At 37.2% G+C, this 14,267-nt stretch overlaps 1 protein-coding gene across 1 annotated transcript in view; it reads right to left on the bottom strand.

Moving 5' to 3' along the window:
• The window catches only part of LOC103776359 (catenin alpha-2), a gene marked incomplete at its 5' end in the record, with an annotated part of 39,685 nt that extends 26,218 nt beyond the window's left edge, over positions 1–13,467 (bottom strand). Inside the window, 4 exons of the mRNA XM_008943868.1 lie at positions 2,910–3,044; positions 6,025–6,130; positions 8,792–8,973; positions 13,354–13,467. Of these exons, the coding sequence (XP_008942116.1) occupies positions 2,910–3,044; positions 6,025–6,130; positions 8,792–8,973; positions 13,354–13,467 (537 nt within the window). The remainder of the gene's footprint in view (positions 1–2,909; positions 3,045–6,024; positions 6,131–8,791; positions 8,974–13,353) is intronic.
• Between the last annotated feature and the right edge of the window lie 800 nt (positions 13,468–14,267).

The following is a 14,267-nucleotide window of genomic DNA, read 5'->3' as shown; positions in this document are numbered from 1 at the left end:
AAAGAGCTGAGGAAAAAAGGAATGGAAGAAAGAAAGGGAAAACACAACAGTGGGTTCTTTGGTTTATTAAGATAATTTACACTTCAGGAGTGTGACATTTTCTTACTTTTTGATCTGTTTTTCTATTTGCAGCAAAGTCAATGATGCCAGAAAGAAACCCCTTCATATGCTATGCTAGCAGCAGATCAATCTATAGAGCAAAAAGCAAACAAAATCAGCTTTATGCTTATTTTCAGGGATAAACCATATTGAATTACTGAATCTTGGGGGAAAAAAAGAAATAGAAGTTTCACCAAAAGACATATAGCACATTATATGTTACGTACACAGTATTTCTGAAGTTGTTGCAACACATTTTTCTCTACCAGAACTAAGAACTGTGGGGTGGCTTTCATCTGTCTTTTAGGTTTTAATTGGTTTTATGTCTCTTTCCTTTTTACATAAATATACACATGCCCACACATAGATCCATCCACACATATGCACGCATTCATTTCATTTAGAAATATTGATTAATATTCTTAATAATGCAAAAATTCAAGCAGAGATTGTACTCCCCATAATAGTTCTGAATCGTATTGTGGTTCTTTGTACACGCAGTAGTAAATTACAATAGTGCAATAACCATCCTAGTGCTTGATATTTACATCAAAACACAAATATAGTGGATTCACATAAACTTACTTCCATAGTCATAGGTTGGGAAATTTGAATTCTGGATTTCTATTGCACTTCTAATATTGTACTGTATGCAAGTTGCCAAATAATGGTATTTCATTTTAATGTAAATAAAATACTGTTTATTTGTAATTGGCTATCCAAGAGAAAATGAAGAAGAAGATGGAAGCAGAAGCAGCAAGTAGACAAGCAGATGTAGATGTGCACTTGGATACCAGGACCTCTGGATAGCAAAGGAGCATACAGTACCCAGCACCTTGAAGATAAACAACTTGGGAAACACTATCAGGAAAGCACCGTACAGATAACAAGATAATGCTCTCAAAAAGGGATGCACAGGAGTTGAACTCTCTATATCACCTCCTGTTCAGAGCACCAGCAGAAGAAGCAAGCTGGGCAGTCTTAAAACATTCTGTATGTCAGTACCACCGAGTCTTTGGAACAGATCCCCAAATTTTCTGTGGTTGAAGCTAGTTTTGCTTTTTCTCTGCAACTGGCTGTAAAAACCCAACCAAACAGAAACACAATGGTGATGAAGCCTGGTAAGCAGCAGATGCTAACAATGCCAGACTGGAAATGATGAAGTCAAGCAGTTTGGCCACTGAAATTTCACAACGGATGGTGATGTTCCAGTAACGAATGGATGCTGGAGATTCACAATGGCTTATTCAGCATCCACATACACTGAATAAAGAGACTTGAAAAAGAAACACACACAACCACAAAAGCCAAGCTGGTAGAAGCACTCATTTGGGTAATTGTTATAGATGAATATGACAACTGAATGGTTATGAAAAGCTGGACCCAGATGGCAGGAGGTAAGAAAAGATCATAGCATTTACTATGCAGCATAGCTGTGAGCAATACAAGGACAGATTACTCCATTAATATCAGGGAAATGGAAGAGGATCTTTTCATTGCTGTGGGAAGATCAAGATATTAAAATTACATATGTACATATGTCAAGAAGTGAAGACCCATTGCAGGACAGACACAGGAACATTTAGGCAGCTCCTTTTAGAATTGCATATATGACTTCAGAATGTTTGATCCAAGGAAGTTTGGCAAATGTTTAAGACCTTCTACAGTGCTTTGTAAAAAATCAAACTATCATGTAGTTGAGAACATTTGCTTTGACTTCTGATATGTCTGAGGAAGGCCAGTGATTTCACTGGGGAATCTTATGGATGAAATGAAGGGCACAAGTTTGTTGTCCTAACAATCTTCGTACTTGATTGGGCTTAAACAATGAAAGGGTGCTTTTTTCAAAACCATACTTGAAAACAATCTTAATTTAAATATCTTGAGTCTCACAAATCACCATCATTTTGAAAAGACACTCAGGAGAGTGAAACATATTATACATTTACAGACATGTGGTCTTTATTTGAGTCAGAAGATAACAAAGGTGTCGTGTGGCTAATACTAGGGTGATTAGTTAATGGAACAAAACGAGAAAATTATGAAGAGCAGCAATTGCTGCTGCTTGGTTCTAGTAATCTCCCAGAGGCATAGAGTCCAACATTAGGAGCAGGACAGAAAAAATAGTTTAATAATGTAGAAAAACACTTATTGTTTATAGTCTTTCTTACTGCTGCTGTACATTCCTGTCTTTATTTGTAAAAAAAGATTGTGTGTAAAAAGTTTGTAGTGTTCACTGAAGATAACTGACTGAAATAACTGGATGGGTATTAGAGTGTATAATCATTGTGCTTGCCAGAAGTATTTGAAAACAGCACGTGCATCAGAAATTAAAATATTTTGCTGGCCTTCCAGAGTTTTTGCTAAACCTAGTGTGCATTGGAACCTGGGTGAATGAAATCCCATTAGTCATCACCATCTTAACAATATGCACTTCATACAGAGCTGGATTCTGTACAGAGAAAGGAAATTACCAGTACTAACAAAGGAAAGAAGATTTGTAATGAGCAAATATATAAAAGCTCTAAATAATTATTATATTCACAGCTTGGCAATGACTTTCTAGGTTAAGAGATTACTTTTCTTTTGGAATAATGAAGATTTTACAAGGTTGGTATAAACAAAGGGTAATTGGAAAATCAAATTGCTCTGCTCAAGTTATTGTAAACTCTGGAACAATGGCGATAACACTTTAAAAAGCTTGCTCATTAAACACTGTATTTTTGTTTTGTACATTATTGCAATCAAAAATGCTCCCTTTCAAGCGCTACACAGGAAACATAAATGGCTAAATAGAAATTCCAGCTTACCCCTGATACAATAAGCTCTCCTCCCAGGTTCTGTACTTCTGCTTTCACTTTGCTGCAGATATTGAGCTGGTGGCAGTAGAGGGCAATGCGCTGCAGGTAGGCCAGCAGGTCCTGTTTGCAGGCGGAGTCCGGGCACTACACACAACACAAACGTTTCATTAGCAGTGGATGAGTTTCTGTGACTATAGAGAGGTAATCAGAGGAGATATTAGCAATGTGTGTGCATTAGGTGGATCCATTTCACTTTGTCTTTACATGAGATACTTGACGAAATGTGAAAATTCAAACTAGCTTTCATTTAAGTCAAGACTTATGAATTGCAACCTGAATATGCACTGTGCCTTTTTGTAAAAGGAAGAAACCTCTCTGTTAGCCACTAAGGAAAGACAAGGAGTGTTCGTGGAGGAAGGTCACTTACGATATCAGTTTGTAAAGAAGAGAAGAATCTACTCAGCAGAAACAAGACCAAGTTTGACTTGGAACTCCAGGTTGCCTGCTGAGTGTCCAGGTTAAGATACAACACGGACCAGTTAAAGTTCAGATGAACCCAGTTTCTACTGATTGCATCCACTCTAATGCCAGCTCTTGACTGTCTTGCTAGCTTCTGTGGCATTTGTGCAGACCTTCAGAGGACACAGCTCTGCTTCAGACTTGCCAGCAGATGGGTCTCTTACTGACACACTAAAGACTCAAGAGGCAGAGGTGAGGCTGCTTGGGTTTGTTACTGACAGATTTGGCAAGCTTACTGTTAATGCATAAATACCTTAATCTGTTCCAGAAGGAACTATTTACTAAAGTGTAGGTGACATATCACAGTCCCTCAGTAGATTATATCAGTATTGCAGCTCTTCTCAGGAACACAGTTAGATAAGCTGGTCCCTCTGCATGTCTAAGAGATAACTCTTCATACTAGAGGGAAGGCTATCTACACTCCTGTGCCATTTTGGGTGCTGTGCATCTCAAATGTGCTTGGATACAAACTACATCAGGTCAAAAGTGGTGGACTTCGTGAAGGTTTTGTAATCAGTATAACTAGAAAAGGTCCAAGTACAATTTATTCATAGTCTTTGGGACTCTAAATGGAAACTGCATCATCCCCCACAACAACAAAGGCATAATAAACAAGTCTTGTCATTAATATTCAAAGTCTTGACTCAAGAGAACAGACCTCAGTAATTCACTGTGATGAAACATTACTGAAAGGGTCCATTGCTAACAGCATGTCTCCAACAAACACTCTTTGGGACTATCCAACAAAGTCTGACTGACAATGCTCTTTGCATGTATAACTTGGGGAGCAAGGATGCTGAACGTGTCTTTTCAGCATCTTACAAAGTCTATGCTCAATCTCTGTAAAATATTTTCAGAGCACTTCAACAAAACCTGATAGAATTAAACACACTTGAGTCAGCAGCATCATAGCTTCTGACTTTGGGTGATTGCTCTCTCCCCAACAGCTAAGGCTGGCAAGGAATATGTTTGCAGTGAGGTAGTTGCATGTACTGTCATCTATAAACCTGAAAGCAGTCACTTTGCTTTCTTCTTTCCTTTTAAAACTAAGAATAAACAAAGCTGGAGGTTCATTGTTGTTAGGTTTCATCTGCACTATACTTATGGCAATGCTATGATGCCACATCTTTCAGGCATAAATGTCTAAGAGTTCTCCCTATTGGTAACAATTTAATACAAAAATATTTACCCTAGTCTTGAAGTCTGTGAACTGAAAAACATGAACTTTAAAGCAATAATTCTAGAGAGCTGACAAGGCTTCAAATACAAGTACCTCGGAGCAAGTGAAAACGTAAGATCTCTCACATTGGAACACTAATTAAAAATGCAACTGTCCATAAAAAGTTTATATTGCATGAGTGTCTCCAACGTTCTCTAAAATATCATTAAAGCTCAAGCATTAAAACAAACGCTTAATTCCCACGGTGATTTTACTGTTTATTATTAAAGTGTGCAAGTTACAGTCTTCTGAAATGTAAAATGTGTCTCAAGCCAATGCACTCCAAGCATAGCAGGTCTCTGTGTTTCTTCCTTTAAAATATTCCCCCTCTGCAAGTATTGTAGACTAGGAGTTTCATCATCTGACAGATGGATTTCTTCTTTCATATACTAAAATGAACAGATGCTACATTGGAAGGATTGGAATGGGTTAATTACAGGAAATACACTTGCTGATAATTAAGAAAACCTAACTAAAAATTTCTGAGGTTATAAGAAAATGGGCAGCTTCAGATTTCTTGCTACTCTGGCCTATATTCCCTGGCAGGACGTGTTACACACTATTACATGGTTACTTAAAGAATAAAAAGAAATACTGATTTTGAAGAGAAAGACTAGGTACAAGGAACTTATTAGTCCCCACTTCCAGCAACATTTTTCCTGATGGCAATGAAAGGAAAGGAACTATAGGAAGTTTACCAGGAAAAAATAGTCAAATTTATTTTGCCTAAAACTAAAATTAGCTACCTAGAACCTGAATTTAAAATTTGGGTCTTGATTTTTAATAGGATTCTTTCTCCAGATGGATAGATAGTCCAATCTGAAAGAAAGAAGCTGAATATAGCAAGTTCATCTTTCCAGTTGTGACATGATTTTGGTAATAGAACTAAGGAAAAAGACCTTTGAACATGGAGCAGGGAGCTTTAAGGTGAAAGCACAATACCCTGAGGAAAACAAAGCAGAAGAAAGGGAGTCATGGAATCTTGAAAAAGGAAAGTGCCATATCAAGGGAAATTGCTGGAAGAATGAGCTGAAAAGAATATCAGGATTCCAGGGCATATGGCAAGTGTATCAGACCATCCAAGTCTCTACTGCTTTCATGACAGCAAATCAGTCTAGTTCTAATACAGTCACCTTGGTCCAGAAGTTAGGCTGTGGAGCAATTCAGGCATTTCTGAGGTTTAGAGACTCATTTATGAATTTCCTGCACTGCAAACCCCAAGCTGATTGATATGGAGGAAACAACCCATATTCAATGGGTAGATCAGTATCCAGGCAGCGATTTTCAGTAGGTAATTTTCAGTTAAGTAAAGATAACCTTTTTCTTGCAAAAGGCAACTCCTTGATAGAGGTTTCATCCTATTTCTGCTCATTTTTTTCTTGTTACCTGATCAGCTACCGCCCGTGCCAATTTGTCCATCCTTGATCCTGCCTCTGCAATCTTCTTGGCTGCATTAATGACATCTGATGTATTCTTCAGGGGGCCTTTACCTCTGTGAAATACAATATAATTACACACAACCTCAATAAATCATGAAAGGCAACAGTTTTAGTGACCCTGTTTAGTGTTTGATTTTAAAATAGTAACAGGAATGACTTCTTAATTGATTACTTTTTTTTTTTTTTCCCCTTTTAACTACTTTATAGTACAAGTTGATTAAGAAATTGGTCTGCTATGTTTCTTCTCTCTTACAAAATGCCTCACTAGCAATTTAGTCTAGGCACCTTCAAGCACATGAGCTATGTACTTAATAGTATATGCATTTTTAAGTGCTCATTAAGCCAACATTCTTTTTGGAGTACACAACTACTTCAAAATTCTGCAACTCCCAAACCAGTGCTAAATGTTAACCCTGTCATGTCTAGAGCAAGAATATCACATTTCAGAGAACCTTTTTTAGAAGTTTCTTTCAGAAAACAGATAAATGAAGCATAGTTACATTTAAGTGTTACACTTAAAACACGTATAATCAGGTTTAATACTGATCTTTGACTATACTTATTTAAGACGATGAACAAACCACTGATTTTAGTCATGATAGTTATCAAAATGTATATTGACACAAATTAAAAAGTTATTGCAGACTTTTCTGAGTTTGCTTCAGACTCAAATCTTTAAACTTGTAATAATAAATTTGCTGCTGAGAATGTCTCAGCTTGAAATGTGTTTTTTGTTTTGTTTTTTTTATACTATGTGGAGAAATATCACTTCAGACAAGACTGATAGAAAATCATAAGATCAAACTTACATAATTTAAAATGAAAACTAAAAGCATTTCTCCTAAGCACAGCATAGTATTATTTCTTCATTTTTGATCTATAATGCCATTAATCACATATTAAAATTTTTTTAAATTTTTAGCCTCTTTCCATACTTTCATTTCCACCTTAAACAGATACTGAGATAAAAGTATCCCACTTTTGCTGAACTTAAACTGATGCAAAAATCCTTCCTAGTGACCTCGTGTGCTTCCACATTAATTATATCAGCAGATCTGACTGTCACAAACCCCATATCTTTTGAAAAAAATTATTCTATTTTAACACTACTGAGGTTACAGTCAAGCAAAAAGGTGTGAAAGACTTTGTTCTGTTTTAATGGAATATATTAAACAAGCTTTTACTGAATCTGGTGGTATGCTTTGATTTTTCTTTTTTTAATTTGCTTCAAATGTGACAGTAGTTTTCTCTTATTCTCATATCAGTTTTATGCTTTTGAAGGTAGAAAATGTAACTACAAAACTTTCAGTTTGATGTTAGATGTAGCACAGGTTGTCTGGGAGGTTGCAGAAAGTGTTCATATTCTGGGCTGTTGCTTTAGAACATTATTTCTTCCTTCTATGAAATTATGGCACTGTTTGGACAGTTTTTCACTCTGTTTTTGGGAAGAAGATCAGAGACCCAAAGACAATACAAACACAAAAGTAATTAAGATTTCTCTAAAACAGCATCATTAACAAAAGGTTCTACACTGTCATTTGGTACACAGGAGGGGTGAGTCTACTGCAAAAAGAATAGTTGTAAAAGCACAAACTGAGAGAAAAAAAACATAAGCTGAGAGAATTACTTGGAAAGAAGTCTAGTAATAATCTATTAAAGTAAGCAAACTTTCAGTAAGCATAATTAAATTTAAAATGAATAAAAATGCTGTTGCCTATACCAATTAAATAATTGTGCAAGTGCATATAGTCAAGTTATTTGCAATTTAATGGTATTTATACACCTCTCTATCTACCTATCTATCTATCTGGGATGTGCAAACTATATATTGTCACTGGAGAGACTGTCTTCTCCAAAATGGGTTGAAGGCTCCAGACACAAGGCATGAGATGAGCTAGAGACGAAGAGATCCACTTAAACATCTCAGTGAGATGAATAAATGGATGTTTTATTTTAATTCTAAAGAAAAACATGAAGATTTTTGTCCATTTTTGTCTAATGACACTTTGATAAATAACATTTAAATTCATTAAAAATAAATACTAAAAAAAGTTTATCGTGGTGATCTGTAATTCAAAGAATCTTGTAAGATGTTTTCCCTAGTGTGATTAACAATATTTAAACAAAATATTTCTGTTTGTATCATGTCATTAACGAATGGCCTTTTGATGCTTTGCAATTAAAAAAGAACAAGACATCAATAGAAATAAAGAGATGAAATAAAAAAAAAATCACTACTGACAGGCTCCAGTAAAGTACTAGATCAAGCCACTTTAATTTCATTTGGGATTTTTTTTGGAAAGAAGTTCAGTGTTCAAACAGATATAAATAGTTCTACCATTATCTTTGATTGACAGAAATTGTGGTGAAATGTGGAAAGTTCAAGGAGCACATGCATTTAGATGGGTACTAAATGGAATGTCAGTGGAATGTCTGCAAGGTCAGAGACTATCTTAGCTGCTGAAATTCAAAATGATCTCCAAATAAAACAGATTTGCAAATAGGACAAAAATTCATGTGCCTAATCCCATGTTGAGAAATATCTAGAGTGGTCAAGAGTAAAGAGCTGTGCAACCTATCCCATTATATATGATGTGTGTTTCCTGGATCTTCATCCCCCAAAACACAGCACAGCATCTCAAAGGGCTATAAAACAAAAAGGAATGATGTAGGATGTCTGAAGAAACCCTCAGCACAGTTTATTTAGTCCTTACCTAGTAAAGTCAGTCATTTCCATCATAATCATGCACATCTGCTTTGCCAACACAATGATGTCATTACCACTGTCATCCCACTTGGCCACCTCTGCATCCAGTTTGCTCTTTTCCTGGTGGAATATCTCTACCTGCTCTGCAATCTTAGCCTTCTCCTCCTGGGGAAGCTGAGCCATGATAGCCTGGAGAGAAAATGGAAGAAGTTGGGCATGAAAAAAGGAAGCTGGAAACTATACACACCTCCAGTGGTTCAGGTAGCACGCCCAACTTCTAGTGTCTTTTCATGGGACTCAAAGGTGCCAAGCAAAATCCAGTAGATATCAGATTTCTGTTAAGATGGGCAAAAACAAATTCACAGGATCTTTATAGTTCATGTTATATCTTCAAGAACTTAAAAATTATATATGTGATGGACTGGAAGGGTTCTTAAAGATAATCTAGTTTCAAACCCTGTGCCATGGGCAGGGATATCTTCCAATTGATCAGGTTGCTCAAAGCCATAAGGTCTGCCTAGGGCCTTCCTTCTCTTCTCCAGACTGAACAACCCAAACTCTCAGCCTGGCTTCCTCAGAGAGGTTCTCCTGCCCTCCAATCACCTTCACGGGCCTCCAACATGTCCATGCCCTTCTTATGCTGGGAGGCCCAGAGCTGGATGCAGTACTCCAGGTGTGGTCTCACAAGAGCAGAGCAGACAGGGAGAATCACCTCATTCAACTTGCTGGCCACACTTTTCTTGATGCACCACAGGGTACAGTTGGCCTTCTGAGCTGCAAACACGTCGGGTCATGTTGAGCTTCTCATCAACCAACATCCCCCAAGTCCTTCTCTGCAGGGCTGCTCTCAATTCATATTCTGCCTAGACTGTATTTGTGCTTGGGATTGCCTTGATTTATGTGCAGGACCTTACACTTGGTCGTGTTGAATTTAATGAGGTTGGCATGAGCCCACCTATCAAGATTTTCCAAGTCCCTTTGGATGACATCCCTTCCCTCCAGCCATGTAGACTGCACTAGACAGCTTGGTGTCATTGCTAAATTTGCTGAGGATGCACTCAATGCCACTCTCCATGTCACTAACAAAGATTAAACAGCACTGGTCCCAGTATTGACCCCTGGGGAACACCAGTCATCACTGGTCTGCACTTGGACATTGAGCCTTTGGCCAGAACTCTCTGAGTACATCCACCTAGCTAATTCCTTATCCAGTGGTGCATCTGTCAGATCCATGTCTCTCCAGTTTAGAGACAAGGATGTCATGTGGGACAGCATCAAATGTTTTGCTTATTCAGCAGTATGTAAAGGAAGATATAAGAAAACTCCTGTTAAATCTTAACTTTTAGGAAGAACAAAATAAATAAGATCCAAAGGAAAAGGCAGACTGCATTGCCAGCATCTCTCCCAGTCTCAATCCCTGTCAGAAATGGAGGTTTTCTGCTTAATTCAACAGCAAAATAAGCTATGACATGTGAGAAAATCCACTTGAAGTGAATTGTAATGGATGTACCTTTGAATAATATTTAATGGTCTAATCGTTTCCTGGAAGATCCACAAAAAGGCACTAAACAGGTTGATACTAATCTGCCTCAACAGTATCAACAAAGTCAGAAGTTCCCTGCCCCTCCAAAACGCAGAAAAAAAGAGAAGTCCACAAAATTATAATAATTAATTTTGAAGATCAAATGGACACTTCCAATAATGATTCCCAAGTTGAGCGCTACTTTTAGCTTTAGGGATTCTGAAGACCACACTATGCATTTAATGGGGTGTGACACATATTTAAGTGTCATTACATTTTTTCTTGTTTATGTCACTTTCAATCAGCTGAAGCCTTTCTCTACATATTCTTAAAATGCTCTTGGCTTTTAAAAATTCATAATTGACCTTTTCCAAAACTGAAATTAGAAAGGTTATAAACAGTAGATCAGAAAACGGGAAGTTTGCAAATTAATCAAATTAAAATTCAACACATGAGTTTTAATTAGGCCTTATCAATGCAACTCAGCAGTTTAGAATGTTAGCATATTAGTCTTTCCACAGAAAAACGCAGTGTAAGTCAAGCTAATAAATAGATAAAATACACATAAAACACTAGAACAGATGAATTAAGTGAAATTAAGAGAATGTGATAGGAGCAGTAAAATTTGGAAAGCTGATCTATGTGTCCTGCAAGTGATTCTCTCTGTGGGCAGCTTCACCTACATACCCTTTAAACTGGAATACAGTGTTTTAACATTTCTACTCCACCTGCTGATATGTTTCCAAAGCAGCTACGTCCTACCAGCAAATGCAGCTCATATATTTAGGCTTTATTTCTACTGAAGATGCACACAATTCTACTGAACTACTAATAGCTTTATGAAGTAAGCATATTAAACAAATCCATTACATTCCACAAATAAAAATCCAGCTTTTTCTACAGAAAAGGTTCAAATAAGATTCTCTTCTGCTTAGTAGACTCATTTCAATGAGCCACTCAAGACTGCAAGACTGGGTGGCTTCTGCTTAGCCTCTTTTCATTTTCATAGTTTGTTGTTTCTTGTGAAATATTGCATTCTACCTTATTCAGGAATGGGACTATGTTTACAATACATTATGTTTATACAGTCTGTAGCTGATCAAAGCAGAAGTTTTTAAGCTCAGCAGTGATAAGAGCCACAATAAACGTAATGGAATTTAAGACTCCTGAGTCCCTAGGTGAACTATATTCTTGGTAAAAATATTACTGCAGTCTTTACTTGGTTTTCAGATGAAGAAAGGACGATATGCTACCTGATTCTAGATGTAACCATCAGAAAAAAAAAACAAAACAAAAGATAAAAAAGACTGTGAAATAACTATATTGTATCTCTGTACTTTTGTACCTGAGCCTTACTTTAATAGCCAATTACTTGAATATATCAAACAGGACTTTTATGTCTTTAAAATACAAAAAAAGCATCTGAAGATAATCACCTGCACCTACAATACAGTTCTGTCATCATCCTCGGGTAAGGTATCTGGGTATCATGCTGCAATTCTCCTGACTGCAGAGTTTTCAAATCCAGTTCCTAGTCACCCAGCTCTCTGGGATGGGACCTACAATCCATCTGCTCTTCATCTAGGTTATAGTGATATATATGATATGTCCTTGACAGGGAAGGACAAAAGTTTTGTCCTTGGGATGTATGATTTATTTATCATGTGTATTCAACATTCAAGGACATGAATTTAAGAAAAAAAATAAACTTTTGCCCATTCCATTGTACCTACATCTCACATTTCTCCCATACTTCTAAGTAACATTCATTTAGGTCTGCATTACTGTTTCTTTTCAGGGTCTGAAAGGATTCTGTCAAGCCCTAGCAGACTGTGGGACTTCTTACAGCAGCTGAAAATTCCTTCTTCCTGGTCCTCTGAATCATTTCAAAGCATCATTGCCTTTTGGTCTTCAGCTTCTCAGCCTTACAAATCCTCTTCCAGAATTCAAGATAAGAAGTCACTGTTCTGTTTACCAGCTTGTGCTAAACTTTCTGTGGGGGATGTTTCTCATGTAGTCCATTACTTCCCTTTTAGCAGTTATCAGAAGAAATCACTGCCATGATAATCATTCAGGTAACTCCCAGTTCCTCACTGATCCTCTGCTGGCAAATTTTAAGGCTTTTCTTCACACTTTCTATGCAGTCAGAAATATTTTCATAGAATCACAGAATGGTTTCAGTTGGGAGGGAACTTTAAAGGTCATCTCATTGATGTCCAGGTCCTCCTGGATGGCATTTTGTCCCTCAGGCATGTCAAGCACACCACTCAGCTTCATACTGTTTGCAAACTTGCTGAGGGTAATCGATGTCATTTGCCCCTCCAATGATATTCTGAAATTTCTTTTTAACAAACTGAGCTGAGTGGCCTCTTTAGTAAAAGATAAACATTCATCAGAGGGTGGCATAATCCTGAGTGTTAACAAACTTCACTTTTCCAGCACCTGTGACCCCTGAAGCACTCATCAGCTTAATTTGCAATCCCCACGCTCGAGCTAAGGTCACAAATCACAATGACTCAAGTTTATCATGATGTAATTACCCTGGTAAAATTACATTGACTCAGTAACAAATGTCTTCAATTACAATTAAATTACAGGGACTACTCGGTAGCTTAAACGGATCTTCTTGACAGGTTTGCACACTGGGAAACATGACTAATGGAAGATTTCTCTGGATACAGCACATGGTGCCCTAATAGGACTGTTTTTTTTTGTGTGTGTGTTTTTTTTTTTTTTTTTTTGGTTGTTTGTTGGTTTGTTTTTTTTTTTTTTAATTTGCTGAGTACTCCAATGGTTTCAGCACATTCCAAACCTGCAAGGCAGTAGCTGCTACAAAACATCACATAAGCCTAAAGAACATCATTCAATAAAGATAGGGCTTTTCAAATAGGGGAGGCATGAGAAAACTTTAAACATGTAGATCAGCTTACTCCTATCCTTTTTTAAGTGACCCTGAAGATCTGAAATCACTGCATTTGCTTTCCCAGGCATAGCTTCTTATTTGTAGCTGTATGACACCTGATGGGGTACATGGGTTTTATACTCACCCTTGCACTCTGGCCAGCAATAAGTTGGTCATCTTCAGTCTGAACACTTGTTCGGCTGCGAACATCATAATCTTCCTGCTCAAAGTCTGAATCATCCTCTAGTTCTTCAGGGGTCTAGAAAGAGAGAGAGAGAGAGAGAGAGAGAGAGAGAGAGAGAGACAGGGAGAGAAGGCAAAAGAGGAGATGACAAGCTTATAAAGGATACAGACAAAGTCCAATGTACAGTGAGCTCCTATTTCATCGACTACCTGCCCAGAAAATGCTGTTTCTCTTTCCTTTTAAATTAACTTGTCTGCCCAAGCAGTCAAGAACTGAAATTGAATTGTCTTAAAAATTAAGTTGTTCCAACTCTCGTTTTCTTTACAAATGGCATTTATCATTACCTTGCTGCAACTTTTCTTAACTCTGTTAACATGATGAATGCAGCTCCAGGAACAAATATCCTTTGGAAACACTAGTACCAGAATGCAGTATTTCTAAATAACATTATTTCACACATAAATGGACACTAATACTATTACTTGAATCTCCATGTAATCTTCAAAAGAGAAAATAAATACCTTGCAAAAAAGTAACTAACACCCTGGAAGAAAAAGCTATCAAAGCAAATAACAGATTTCTCCTTGAAACAAAATTTAAATTATGTCAACTGGCTTTGAAACAAATGTGAAGTTTATAATCTGCTTTACCTTGTTGGTGCACGTGGTTCTTTTCAGATACAGAACTTTGGAATTTGCCTCATCTCTTAAACTGAAATCATACCACCCTCATTGCTGGTGCAAGTGGTGTGGGGGTCTCTGGACAGACTGATTAAATCTAGTTATGCATATGCTGGGTTCAGGCTGTTTAAAGTGTTGAAAGGAGTGAGAAGAGAACTGCTGGATCTGTTGTTTTTTTCCCCTTCCAGCAAAAAA

Source organism: Merops nubicus, unplaced genomic scaffold (genome assembly GCF_000691845.1).
Source record: "Merops nubicus isolate BGI_N331 unplaced genomic scaffold, ASM69184v1 scaffold11347, whole genome shotgun sequence".
Classification (NCBI taxonomy): Eukaryota; Metazoa; Chordata; class Aves; order Coraciiformes; family Meropidae; genus Merops; species Merops nubicus.
This window is presented reverse-complemented; position numbering and strand designations above follow the sequence as displayed.